This window comes from Stegodyphus dumicola, chromosome X2 (assembly GCF_044657685.1).
Source record: "Stegodyphus dumicola isolate Sdum_Otavi_A_Nest chromosome X2, ASM4465768v1".
Classification (NCBI taxonomy): Eukaryota; Metazoa; Arthropoda; class Arachnida; order Araneae; family Eresidae; genus Stegodyphus; species Stegodyphus dumicola.
The window spans coordinates 71241540-71256839 of NC_140781.1; the positions used below are offsets into that span (position 1 = coordinate 71241540).

The 15300-nt window shown below is 33.9% G+C and overlaps 1 protein-coding gene across 2 annotated transcripts in view; it reads right to left on the reverse strand.

Annotated features, from left to right (window-relative positions):
- Positions 1-369: 369 nt before the first annotated feature.
- LOC118184501 (angiotensin-converting enzyme-like) overlaps positions 370-15300 on the reverse strand; it is a 48641-nt gene continuing 33710 nt past the window's right edge. For both annotated transcript variants that reach the window (XM_035354180.2, XM_035354179.2), the window contains exons 9-11: positions 3629-3727; positions 2845-2961; positions 370-669 (exon numbers count right to left, since the gene is read on the reverse strand). In XM_035354180.2, coding sequence (XP_035210071.1) covers positions 513-669; positions 2845-2961; positions 3629-3727 — 373 coding nt within the window. In that variant the 3' untranslated portion in view covers positions 370-512. The remainder of the gene's footprint in view (positions 670-2844; positions 2962-3628; positions 3728-15300) is intronic.

Genomic DNA, 15300 nt, shown 5'->3' on the forward strand with positions numbered 1-15300 from the left:
TTGATAGCTTAGGTTATATCTTTTTAGTTAAGCTTTAGTTAAGTTTTATTTCTTATTACTTTAAGTTCAAGCCCAAGTGGAAGCTTTGCTGTACGCTCTGAGCTAGCTATCTGTTAATTTATTTTGAGAAATAAAGGGTAATTAACCCTTCTTGAGTTTTATGTATCTGTTTCTGAACTAAAGCGATTATTCGCTTAAGTATTCACGAGTTTCCTACACTTTTAGATGTCAGGTAAAAGGTTATAACCCCACAAACTTATTTATTTCCCAATTGACAGTTTTATTATAGGCAGTAGTACACGTGAATTTTGAGTTCTGGGATATAAGTGGCTATAGATTTCAAATTATTGAAACAAAAATGAATGCTGTTAATGAATACTCTTTAATGCTGTGATATTTATACAGTTCATATTTCTGAGGTCAAAAGAAAGCGTTTAAATTTTCTGTATCATATTTTTAATCAATATCCGGATCTCCAGTGTTTACTCTGCTCCTTTGTTCTCTTTTTTGAGTCATACACTGACGTTATGTCTTCGGTTGAATTCAACAAGCCAGGTGTAGAGCGGCATATAGTAGTTCATGATTGGAGCAGCCGATAATTGTCGTTTACCAGTGAGTGTAGCCAGAGCTTCTTGCCAAGAAACGGAAGCCCCAAGAGAAAGCATTTTCCTTCAAGAAACGAATAGAACATTAACATTTAAATCATTTGATAACACAAACTTGAGATTTCTACACACATTAAATCATTCGATAACACAAAGCACTCGTGAGATGAACTAACAATTATGAATAATTTTACTCGCTGTTAAATTTATAATTAAATTTCTTTCTTTCCTAATTTGATTGAAAGATAAATCAATCGTGAATAATCTGTGCCACTGTTTATACTACTGCGAGTTGGGCAATCGCTATGTGCAATCGAATGCACCATGTGGTTATGACTACGTATGGCATAACTGGAGATCAACAGATATTTCTTTCAATATACTAGATCAGAGTTGGCCAAACTTCATGTCAGTAAGAGCCGCACGTTTGAATTCAGGAATGTTCGAGAGCCGCATCTAGATTTTCTAAAAGCCACAAGTTCCTATTTACATCATAATAGAAGTAGTTGATGAGATTTTAAATAGAAAGAAATCCCTGATGACTTTGTAAAATAAGTCTAAACTAATTAATTACTTCCTTTTGGACACTGAATAGTTTTAGTTTACCATATTTCATACATATATTTTATATGCATGAGCCGCACAAATTGCCTGTGAGAGCCGTATCAGGCTCGCGAGCCGTACTTTGGCCACCCCTGTACTAGACTGTCGATTTATTTGGGCTTGGTATTATTTGAGTGAAGGAGCTGCATTTAATTGAAAATACATATTTACAATAACTGAAATCCCTTCAGAATGATTCCATATGAATTCAAATTAACTGAGCTGCAGCTGAAAGGAAATCCGTAAAAATTAATAAAAAATTTCCTGCGTTTCTTTTCCTTTCCATTTGTTATATTTTCCATTAGAAATGTAACTTATGTGTAGTCTTTAACTAGTATTCGTCATATACGTAAAGGATTTCTGAAACTGTGCTTTAATTTTTTATTTGAATTTAAATTAATATTGTTTTTTATAATATTGATTATGAAAACTGACTTTAAAAGAAGGCAATAAAAAGTGGTACATATATGTTTAGTTTTAGTAACATAACTTTTTTATATATTTGAAATATTTAATTAAAAATACCTTATTCAGAAGGTAAACAACAAAAATCAGCGTTAATTTACAAAATTTTCACAGGACTAGTTTCGATGGTTTTACCGAACCATCATCTTCAGCTGCAAAACCGCAAATGGTTCCATTTGCGGTTTTGCAGCTGAAGATGATGGTTCGGTAAAACCATCGAAACTAGTCCTGTGAAAATTTTGTAAATTAACGCTGATTTTTGTTGTTTACCTTCTGAATTAGTATTTATTCGGCGTGTTATTGTGTCTTAATTAAAAATACCTTGTTTATTTTTAACAAATTAATGAGTTTTAGGCTAGTTTAGTTATAAAAAATACACTAAGTCTGTAGTCTTACTCTTCTTGTGAGCATAAAATGTAGACCTACTGAAGACGAGCTAACGAATTCTCGCTAATTCTTGAAAAACAGATGACTGTCGACGAAGATTGTAACAATCTTTTTTATTTTTACTAAACTGAGCAGAACATGCACACACTCGGTGCTCACAAGTGATCACCACTTGTGACTAAGTAACTTAACACAAATTAGTATATACAGTAAGAATGAATTAAATTTTAACTACACGACTGGCTTCTACTTCAATCTAAATCCACTTTGCAAACACATTGCTACTTGTAAACACGCGGCATAAGCTCGTTCTCGGCGTAACAATATGTAAAGATTTTTATATATTTCTAGATGAAACATGAGGATTATGTAGTCAATTTACATTAACATTTTACTGTTTCTTTTGATGTGTACAAATTCTACAAATGGCTGACGATTGTACGCTGACGGTTGTTATTTTATGTTACTCTTCCTTAATTTTCTTTAATGCAATGAAAATGATTTTTTTCTGAAATTCTGTTGTATTTCTTCCAGCGCATTTCGAATTAAGTATATCCGAACTACGCTACGTCTTCCTTCATTTTTTCTTTTAGTCAGCGGCGCTCGCAGAATTCGGAGATAGCCAATTTCTTTGGGGGCATTTCCAACCAGCCTCTTTGAACTCTATACAGAACTTAAACGGTGATCATTTGCGAATAACTCAGTCTCAGCTCGCATATTAAGCCCAACTCAAATGTACTCTCTTAAACAGTGTAGTTAATTTATAAAATGTTAAAATATTTACTTTAATTGTTTTCCAGCTTCTCTGCTAGTAATAAAGCAACAAGAGTGAACATTTTGCTTCGCCAAACTGCAAAGAGCTTCTAGGAATTGATGCTCCAGAAATCGACTCAGGAAATACCTATGAAATGATATCCGTTAGTGATAAAATAATTACATTATAACTCTAAAAGAACTGACATCGAAGCACTATAATTGCTCAAGATAACTTGTAATACACTAAACAGCCTTGCAGAAAATTTATATGAATAATTTTATTATGTATATGAATTCCTTTCTACATTTTCACAATTACAAATATCATCCAGGGCGTTAGAAAAGCTATTATATTATCACAGAATTAAGTATTTTCGATAAAACTTTAAAAATGCAATAAAATAAAAGTAATTAAATTATCTTCTAAATTAAAGCTTAAAACGAAAATCTAAAGTTTAAAATATAAAGTGAATTAAAGTTAAATATTGAAACAACGAATGCAAAATTTCGGCATAAGATTAAAATATTCTTTAACTGTGCTACTTCATGCAATACTATCAGAAGTACATAATACTTCGGGATAGATCTGAAAGAGCGAAGATATTCATCGCCTAAGAATAATATTAAGCAGAATTAAATAATGTTGTCACGGGACAAAGTTTTGTTGTAATGCACTTTTTTTTTTCATTACTTTTCTTCAGTTCATAAAGTCGAGTAAATCTTCTCCGTGATAGATAAAGTAAAAATAATTGAATTAGAAACTAATCATGATTATCACTTACATAGTATATCTATCGATAATTATAGCTTACCGTAAGTAAGGAATGTTATTAATAACATGGTACTTTGAACCAGGATCAAATAATTTAGAACTTTCCTCATCTGGAGGTCCAATTCCTTGAAATTTCTTTCTGAAAAATTTAAATATTGAATTAATTAAAAAATTGCTATGTAGTATTATAATTATGAAATGTAACTGGAATATTAATGAGTCTAAAAATAACTTTCCGTCTAATCATAAAATTGTGCATTATGTATTCTTTCCTTTATTACAAGAGATGTTTTCTGTCTAGAGAGATAATATAGCTTCCATTTAAAGAAAAGTTTCCTTAAATTACTAATAAAAAATACTTTGATAGAAAGAAGCATTATTATCTGTTTTCGTCAATCGCAAGAAATCCGAAGAATACTTTCTCTTGCGAAAGTGGTGAAAAGAGATTAGTTTGGTTTATTGATTATAGCAAAGCACACGAGGGCAATCTATTTCGTGGAGGACTTTTAAGGAAAGCTGGCTCACATACACGTTACATCACCTAGTCTGACTTCATGTATAGAGCGTGCGGCAAAGCTTATGGCATTGTATTCAGGCTTTTCCACTACTAAAAAGTGAACATCTTTCTCTCAGTTTGAAAAAGAGAATATATACTTCCATCATTTATCCGATTATTATTCATCCGTCCGTCTCTTCGAACAAGGTTTTAAGTTTCATCACCAATACTCCCTACTTTGCCAGCAATAGAAGCCTTCACTCGGACTTTAAAATGTAAATAATACAATATTTCATCAATAGACTGAAACGTTTTACTACAGGACCATGAGTAATAACCCTGCAAATTTTGCGAATGTTGTAGCCTACGAAATTTTACCAGAGGATAAGAAAATCAGACCGTTCGCTGAACATGTTTTGCGTTATGACCTCCGTAACCAGGCTAACCAGTCAGAAAGCTGAAAAACCTCACGAACTGACTTTCCTCAGTCGTAGATTTCCTTTTCTCATTTTCTACTCGGTCTAGGAATTCATTCAGTACTTCAACACATAGACTGTAATTTTGTGATCAAATGTTCCAGATTCGTCATTCCTCCTCACACGACTAGCAGACTGCTTTCTCGACCTCTCCCTGCCACTCCAGTCCGGCATCTTCTCTAAAAGAAGCAAGGGGCTCTTTCACTCTTTGCTCCATCTATTTCTGCCTTTCCTGGAGAAAACTTCGCTAGTATTTCTCACCCCGCCAGGTCCGTTTGGGACTCATTAAGGAATTGCTAATAGCAGAATAAAAAATCTCTTGCTGTAGACAAGTATGACACAAAAATATCATTCCCGTTACACATGGAGTAAACCACGAAAACATCACTGCGGCCAGCCCAGTCACTGAACTTCGAAATTTGGTCGAACTACCACTGTTCAACGACTTGAACCCTCGGCCATTGGTGGGTACGGCGAAAACGAGAATATTGCTGTTCTTTAATTTAACTGCGCTTCTTTAATTCAACTTCTTTATTCGACTGCAGAAAACTGTAGCATTAGTTAGGAAAGATGTCATAGATTTAAGATATGCTTTCCAAATGGTTTAATTACCTACAAAGAACTGCGTGACAGAAAATGTGGGATTGTACTCAGTTAAGTGTATTTTCTTATTAATCACACCAGGACTTCTAATGTTTGATCTTCTCATATCGAAGACAAATATAGAAGCAGTGTAGACGCTTTGGGATGTAACAGAATGACGGATTAAACTGACGAGTATTTTAATCTTTCTTGCTAACTGAAACATCAGAAATTATGGATTAACGGCAAGTTTTTCATCTTTTCCTTAAAACATTTTACTCAAAATTAGAACAAAACTTCGAGTTATTCTTTGAATTCTACTTTCTTGTAAGTTTAAGAAAGGAAAGCAAAATATTCCCAAAGTCATGCAGGAAAGCAAGTACACGTAAATCAGATTTATAATATTAATAAATTATGGAATGTAACGTAAGTCAAAGCTTGAACTTTCTCAAAGGAATCTACAACAAGGAGATATATGGAGCACAATAGGAAAACAAATTGCCGATTTTTTAGACGATGTTACTAGGCATTAGTTAATTTAAATTTTACCAGCAACCCCAAGTGGGCGTATCTGCCAACTCTCATACTTGAATTCCTTCACACTTTGTTTTCTATCTTCTGGAAAATTTGAATTAAGGAAAAAATGAAAGCTACAGGTGAAGTAAAAACTCTATGGTTTTAGTGATCTGCTTGGTCGTGACGTATTCAAACGATGAGACGTCCTCATCCCGACACTTCATTTAATACGCTTTTCAACACTGACGACCTAACCAATCTCAAAGCTTTCCGCTATGAGCACCTTCTACACAATTTTGGACAGTAAAATTATACTTTACACGCATTGTTTCTATTTTATACCTGAAATGAATATTTATTTAAAATTTTTATTCTCTATGTGAAGAGACATTTTTCTTTTTGTTCTCTAAATAGTAATTACAGGAATGTCATTTACCAGTTCGGGTTTGATTATGACCTCTGTCAAATGACTCCTTTGTTACACCACGATGAGCATGCCTCACTGTTACTAATGAGCATTGATTTAAAATGCTTCAAGATTTCTTTATCCTTCAGTTACAGATGCTGGATTTGGATATCAACTGTTCATGATTACAACAAGATAGGGTTACCGACTATACAGCTAGAATTTGCATACAACATTTCCACAGAATATTAATTTCTTCACCATCCCGGTCATCTGACTTAATACGTGTTGATTATTTCTTAGCAAGATAAAAAAAAGTTTTCTGAACACTTTGAGCAGTAATTATTGGAAATAAACCTCATTATAGCTGCCGTCATAAATATCATTGACGATACGATATTTTAAGAAATTGGGGGGGGGATAGCTTTCCAGCATCTGATGAAAGAATGCACGGTGCCGAGGACCATCATCTGATAAAAGTCATATTCAAGCAATGTCTTAATAAATGACCTTTCTATAAATATTATTTAGCACTCTGAATAATTAAAGTCAGCTGTTCGTTTATGCTGTGATGGGAATTTTATAGCCGCTTACATATTAGTGTTATTTTACATTTTATGCAGTTTTATCTTATATGCTTAAGAGGCCTGCTATGCTTTTTTGGGCATAGAAATGCTGAAAAAAAATTCTGTAAAAAACAACGTAAGCTGCTTCTTCGCTTTACGCCGAAATGGCTTACGAAATGTTTTATAGGAGCGCTCTACTTTTGAGCAACGAGAGAAAAACCTGTATTTTTTTAAATACGCATTGCATGTTAGGTTTGTACTCAAAACGTGATGAAATGTTCTGAAACAAGGAAGAGGACATTTTAAATGTGCGTGCTGAAACAGCGAAATCTTGATGTAAAGTTTTCTCACGTATCAACGGAACGTTTGAAGAACTTATTATTATTCTGAATATTTTTTGCATGTAAAGAACGTTTTCTAATGATCAAATATTGCATAACAGAGGGATATAAAATCAGAAAATACTGTAATGGAGGTTTTATCATTTAGAGAAGAAAATTTTACTTAAATTCCTTTCATATTTTGTTAATTTAACTATTTTCTATTAACGTTAAAATATCATTCTAGTTGCCACAGAGTACTGTACATTTTGAAAATACATTTTTTGATAATCCAAAAGAATAAATTCTGAATTTTACATGTATGAATCTATCTGTCCACCTATTTCTCTCATTCTATCTCTATGTCTGTATGTGTATGTTTGTGTAATGAAGCCAAAAAATGAGAAATAAAAAATATAATATATCCCGATATGCGACTTTAATGCGCTTAACGCTTCAGAAAAGTAAAGTAGTTAATAAGGATTTGCATTTAATTGAGCTCAAATTAGTTATAAATAATGTGAGCTTCTCTCACGCAAAGCCAATCTGACAGTTCGTAAAATGTCTAATCACAAAAACAGCAAAAAAATTTAAAAACAAGAGAAAACAAAATTGTATATTTAATATGAAATTAAAGAAGTAGGATTTCATTGCACAATGTTTTATTTTGACATTGGTTTTTCCTTTTTATTTTTAAAAAAAGATAATTTTGCATACTATTTAGGTGTACCGCTGTTAGTTGTTTGCTTTGAAATTCATCTTTTTATAATTTCATTGTATTTATTCCATCTTGTCTTGTATTTTACATTTAAATATTTGTCGTTTCGCCAAAATTTTCCTGCTCTCCTTCAACTTCATTTCTTAAAAAAACAATAATTGTTCGAATTTCTTAGAATGAGAATTTTCACCTGTACTTATTGATGCATGACTTCTAAGGCAAACTCGTTAATATTTCCCCGGGAATGCAGGATTCAATGAGCGGAAACAGCATTGCAGCGTATTTGTCTCTTGCCATCCCTATTGACTCCAACGAACGTAAATATGACTCTAACTTGTCATACAAATCGGATATACTGTATTTTCCCTTTTGATCAGAAGCACTTTTAGTAATCAGACCTAATAACTCCCGAATATAGAATTCTAATAATTATTCGTTACCGAGCCTATTTCTTCAGCTTTCTATAATCTTTTCATAATTTTCCGCAGGTCCAGGGACTGTTCATAGTATCACGTGGTCTTGTCCCGGGTATGGTTGCATGAACGAGAAATAATGCATCTTGTACTCATTTTAAATTTCCTTATCCTCACGCATTCGCCGAAATTGTCCTCAAAACGGTAACCAATCCTTAATGTCATCACCAAATTATTTTATCTCTATTTCAGGTACTTTTCAGTTTCTGTTTATTCAATTTCGTGGCGCACTGCCAATAAGACTATGTCATTTGGCGAGAGAAAAGTAAGTCTCTTTTTCACTCGTATTAAATCTAACTTTTCACTGAAATTTTCTTTTGTCCATTCATTTTCAAACTGATCAGTTTGAAGACAATTCTGCATTCAATATATGGATGTCAAATGGATTAAGTTCAATAGATAAACGTGCTAAAATTGCAAGATCCGTTTCGACAGGATCAGGAATTTCCGTTACTAATACTCCCCCTAAATTATGATAATTGTTTTCGTAAAGGACGCTCTGACAGGTTTTCGTTTCTCAATTAACGATTCCATTTCGATAAAAATAAAACTCAGTCGCCAAATTAGACCTTCAACGATTTAAAATCTTCTACCATCCAAACATCAAATCCTGCTTTTCACAGGATATCCATGTACTTCAGTAATTGCGAAAAAATAATAGTTTGCTTAGTCTGTGGAGGACCTCATAACTATCGGGATTGCACCCAGAAGACCTCCATAATAAAACCACGGAGGTAGGAAGTAAGAGGCTAACCTTAACTGGTTTTCACCATGCACTGTTTTCAAACAATGGCGATCCCCTCGTGGAAAGCAAAACATTCAGCGACTTGCCATCAATAGATTTTGACCAATCAATAGATAGATAAATAGGTTTTGACATGATCGGTTGCAAACATTTTGCAATTACGTCTTAAATATACGTATTAAATGTATATATTTTCTTTTTCTATTCTATTTAAGAATTCTCAGTATGTGAAAAGAATGCATTTTTAAATAACATTTCATTCTGAACGGAATTAAATGCTGTACTTTTTCCCTAGCACTTTGCTCAGAACAGTTTAATTTGAATGAAATATTTTCACAAGTTTTTCTTAATTATATTAGAAAAACATTTTAACGTAATTTGATTTTATTCGTTTAAGGATTGCAAAAATTAGGATAAAAGTTTATTGTATTATTAATATTAAAATTACGCATTATTTCTTTTCCATTTATAGAGCTTCTTCCTGAAATAATTTCTCAAATATGAGACGATTTTTTTAGCTTTTGGGGCAATTTTTAAATCAAAAATCATAATCTATTTATAACTAACGCTCTGCTCGGTTCATTTCAAATTAGAGCACTTTTTATTTTAATAGTGAAATACGTTAAATATTGCTACTGATTTCAATGTATTTATCTTTCTATGAATATTTCTGAAAGAGGATTAAAAACTTTTTTTAACATTATTTAAAATTTGTAACTGAGTTATTATGAAATGTGAGGAAATAATTCTTTTAATACTTATCAGTTTTTTACCCATAATTTCAACCACACATATTCTTAAAAATTCTTCTTTAGTGCTTCCTTAAATGTGCATCTAATAGACTTAGCTTTACACCACCTTTTAGCAAATTGCTTTTCAGTACGAACAATTCTTGCTTAAATAGTTTTATATAAATATTTGTCAACAAAATTTCAGTTTATGTTTACAGTTAAATGGCAAGATTATTATCTATTTAGATAATATTTATAATCGTTATAAATTTAAATATATTTAATAACTAGATTTCTTCACAGTAACATTCAAAAGAGTTTATGAATGAATAAATCCTTCATTTCCAAATACATTTAGAAATAATTTAATAAATATTTAAGTAATTTGTTAACGGCAAATACATGCTTTTTACAAGGATATGCATGAATATCCATATATATTTAATATTTTTTATTTTCGTAAAAATAAAATGATTAGTTTAAAATAAGCAACTATTAAGCCTCTGCCCTAAAAATTCCTAAAAAACACATGTTTACAGTATTATATGGATGACAAAAATGTCCTTTATTTAAAGCATTTCGATATTTGAAACATATAATAAAAGTAGCGAATGCACTATCAAGGGTATCGAAACGCGCATACAGTTTTAAAGGTACCATAACATATTTTTCATTCTTTACGCAAAACATCCATATTTTTGTAGTCCATCTATATTTAGTAGCTTAGAATTTTATAAGACAAATTCATAATCAAAATCGCTGTTGCAAGTTATCGAAAGATAACCAAGATGTGATTTTTCGTAAATGCCTCTAAACTATACAAATTGGTACTATCCATCCAACAATGAATGTTTCTTTTATGCGGAAGTGTCTCCGCTTTTCGATTTGTATGGAAGTGTCGTGTGTGGAAATAGTACTATCAAAGCGCTGTCAAGGATTCTCTGGTCCTTTAGGTACAGCATGTGTAAGAATCCCACCGTCCCAGTCGTATGCCATAATCAACATAACCCGACTGGGTTCCTGTCGAAATTTCTGTGCACGTGGCAAACCTTGGTGACGCCATTCATTTGATTGACGCTTTAATTCAGGCCCATAGGCTCGTGCCCATGTCTCATCAATGGCGAAAATACGCTGCAGAAATACGTCTCCTTCATTACGGTATCTCTCCAAGTGGGTGCCAGCCAGTGCATGCCGGTGCCATTTCTGTACTTCGGTTATTCGATGTGGAACCCAGCGGGAAGCAATTTTCCTCATGTTGAGAGATTTCTTCATTATGCGCCACACTGTTTGATGACTCAGACCAACCTCTAAGGATAATTCTCGGACAGTCCATCGGCGGTCTGTGGTAAGGAGACCGCTCAGGATGACAATCTGCTCTTGAGGAATGGAGGGCCGACCTGTGCTTTGCAAGTCCGCAGTCTCATTCCGACCCGAACGAAATGCTTGAACCCATCGTGCTACTGTCCTATACGGTAAAGCATTTGTGCCACAGGCTTTCACTAATCCTCGATAGCATTCTTTTGCATTTTTGCCACGGGCAACCTCGATTTTTTAAGCCACGACTGCTGATCACCTTTTGAAAACATGCTTTAGAGCGATGGAACGAAACTCCTCACTTTAACCCAACACAACAACTACCCTTCTAAGCAGATCGACTGTTTTTTTCACTCTACACATCGACAACAGCGCCACCTCACCGCTTCCATATCCTATTTGCGCATGCTCGCCGTTCCGCGAGTTTCAAGGTTAAGTTGCCACTATTTAATTGACAACCTCGTATTTACTGCATTACGTTATCAAGATAAATCACTAGTTTGATAGCGTGCATGAAACCAAGCTACAGAGAAAAAATTTAAGGAAACTATAAATATTTTTTTTTTTTTTTTACTTACTTTTCAAAATAAGTCCGCTATTTGATAAGGTTACGATAAAATAAGCCGTAGAAACAAAGAAATATAAATACGAAAGCTAGAAATAAAAATAATAAAATGTATTTCTTTTATACAGTTACCTTTCAAGATAAAACGCCTGTCTGATAGTGTTACAGATATGGCTTGTTTAACCATAGAAAATAGAAAACGTATAATTACCTAAGTATATAAACGTGAGAATAATTTATTATTTAGATTATGGCAAGACGCACAAGAAAGAAAGGAGTGTCTTCATGAAAGACCTTTGAAAGTAAACTTTCTTGTATTCACGTTACACACGAGCAAAAGTTTGCAGGCTGTCATGCAGCCAGGCTTATTCGCCAGGAATGGTTATTTAATTATTTAATTACGGCAAAGCCTAGAGGACTATCTGCCTAAGGGGAGGGATGCCTTCGTGGAGGACGTTCTAAGGGAAACTAGCTCGTATACACGGTACACATGGAGAAACTACAAAAATGCCCATTCAGCTACCCCTTTGCTGAGATTCGAACCCAGGACCGAACTACAAGTAGAATTAAGGCCGAGTCAAGCTACTAATGTCCACCGATTTTGCCGCTCGGCCGATGGTGGGCAAAACATGCTTCTTCTCTTAATCATTACCTCAACTTTCATCTTCCTTTTACGGCCAACCAGCGGCCGAGCGGTAAAGTCGCTGAGCACTGGTACTTCGGTTCGAGGTTCGAAATCCGCGAACGGGCTGGATGCATGGGCGTTTTGGTGCCTTTCCCCATGTGTAACGTGTATACGAGACAATTTCCCTTAGAAAGTCCTCCGCGAAGGCATCCCTTCGTTTAGGCAGATAGCCCTCGAGGCTTTGCAATAATCTCATACACATACATACATCTTCCTTTTACATGATCCTTGTCTGTTAATCCCTTCATCAATGACATGTTATGAAACTCAAAGCATTAAAGTTGTTATATGTATAGCTAATATAATATATCAAGAATGAAAAGCCTCTGTCCTGAGAATTTTCTATTTCGAAAAATTCCATTTTCAAATGAAAACTAAATAATCAAACTTAACGATCTTCAGATGTCAGTTGTTCTAATTTCTATATTTTGGATGGTTAGTTTAAGATGATCTTCAAAACATATTTGGGGGGAGGGTAGAAACAGCTTTGGAAAAATCACACCTGATAGTTCAATTTGAGCCCAAAACTAGTCAAACGGGCTGGCTGCTTGGGTGTTTTTTACGGATTCTTTCCCGTGTAACATGAATTAAGAGTCAATTTCTCTTCGAAAGTCCTCCACAATCGCATCCCTCCCATTAGGCAGGTAGCCCTCGGGTAGTTTACTATATTCAAATAACCTAACCTAAAGAGATGCGTATGGGATTTTTGCAAATTTCTTTCTTTGTAATAATATTGTAATTGTTCATTGAGGTGTCTTAATTATTGTAGTGTATACGACATATTGAAAGCACGTTCTAAAAATAATGTAAATTCTTTAAATTGGAAACCCTGAGAAGCATAATATGTTATTCATGTAAATTCTGTAATCATTTTACGCCTACAAGATTTCTGGAGAATGCAATGTTAGCGGAAAATAAAGGAGGCTGATCTTTTAATTACAGAATTTGCTCTTGACATCTGAGGATAATAGAAGAGGCTTCCGAAGATTAATTACTTAATTAATTTGTTTGCGTTTTATTTTTCACAATGAGTGCACTGAAGGGTTTACCTAACAAACATGGTGTATTTTCAAAAGAAAAGATACCGAAAGGCTTGTTCAAAAGAAGATTTATGGCAAAGAAAAGTTGTTATCAGTTTGGAGAGAAGCAGTTTCACTATCCGACTGCGTGTTTCGCCAAGATATGCTAAAGCTTTCACACTTTGTCAGTTTCACAACATTTTATCACTTAGTTAAATTGACGCTTTTAAAAATATTGCAACCCCCTCGTGTCCAATCTCTCTTCGCTTAAAAAAGAATCTTTTGCACCTTACTCATTCGCATAAACGAGTCGCTTTCTGTGAAAAAGCCCTATCTGTACTAATTAGACATTTCCCTCTTTTTATAATATGATGTTCTTTAGTGCTGATGGATATTTAGACAGGTATTCTACGACATTAATATTCTAAAGAAATTAATAAAAAATTCTGTTCAAATGAATTACATCGCTGACATCTGTTGATATAAAGAAATGACGTATTCCCCCTTGCGTGCCGTCGTGGTGTAAATGTTCGCATGTCGAGCTAATATTGATGGATTAATAATTCGAATCCCGGCGAGGCCACAACTGACTTTTCACATTTCCTGCTCCGAGAAACCACAATAACTTCAGAGAGGTAGTAAAGCTAAAGCGTGGCGGACGATAATTCGTTAACACTCTAGATTTAGTTCACTAAGTGTCGTACTTTTCCTCAGTCGCCCTTTAAGAGGGAGAGAATATAATCAATTATTACATTTCAACTTGCGTGATTTAGTAGTATAAGTACCCAGTTCATACTGTAAGATCCCTTAGGTCGAATCACAGTGAGGGCTTAGCTGATTTTTACGCTTCCCGTACTTAAAATCTTAATGGTCTCTAAGCACAATCATAAAGCTTTAATTGCTTTCAGTTTTATAATAAGAAAAACAGCATAGGATTTCGCTGTCTTGAAACATCAGGAGAATATTTATGAAAATTCCACTGAGATAAACAATAACCGAATGTAGTTAAAAGCAAACATATCCAATAATTCCCTCTCCACGGAAGGAATGCTTAAATAAAAAAATAATGCAGTAAGTGAAAAAACTAATAGTTTGGAATATAACACGCAAGAGTGATGCAATAGAAATTAAGTTTTAGAATTCACTGGCCATGTTTGAACTGAAGACAGCTGAATAGTACTAGGAAACCGTATTATCTTCGTCCATAAATCAATATTGATAATTTTAGAAAATATTTGGAGTACCTTTCCTCTGATTTAACATTCGCAAAGTAGCTTGCATGAAGAAAACTAACTTTATTAGTTATTTATCTAATTTCACCTATCATTTGTTTTCTGCTTATCTCATAATTTTTATTTAACTAGTTATCTATTTTTGGTTATTTCTGGTGAAAAATGCATATGGTTCAACAGATATATAAACACAGAGACAAACATATATATATATATATATATATATATATATATGTTTGTCTGCTCATATATGTAAGCATATTAATTTATTACATTCTGTAGCCTAAATAGCGACGTACTAAGAAGGAGTTATTCAAATGGGACGAAAATCGATGTGATATACATGTATTGAAAACGAAACCCTAATAATATCATAGAAATTTAATGTTTTATCAGGAAGTGCAGGTACAAGAGCAAATAAAGTTAATAATGCGTGGTCCCGCCTCTGGCTCAGGTGCAAGCAGTTTTCCGGCTGAATATTGACTTGTAGAGCTGACGGATGTCTTTTTACCAGACTGCTTGCCATACACGTCCCAACTGACCAGTTAGATCGGCATGATCCACGAATGGTCGGAGACCCACTACACATCAGAACCCAAACGCGCCAGATTTTTACCCTATTGGGAAAACATCTGGCCAGGGAAGTGTTGAAGAAATACGAAGATGTATATATGTATATATACACTATAAAAGCTAAGCACGCAAAGTTGAGGGCTTATACCTGAAAATTACGTGCAGATATTGCATGGACTTATCACATTTTCCCAGACGTGCTTTCATGGCGTCTGGGGAAATGTGGTAACTGGTTAGAACGTTCACCAAGCAACTGCCAGATCCATTGTTCGAATCTCGGAGAAAGCATTTTTGC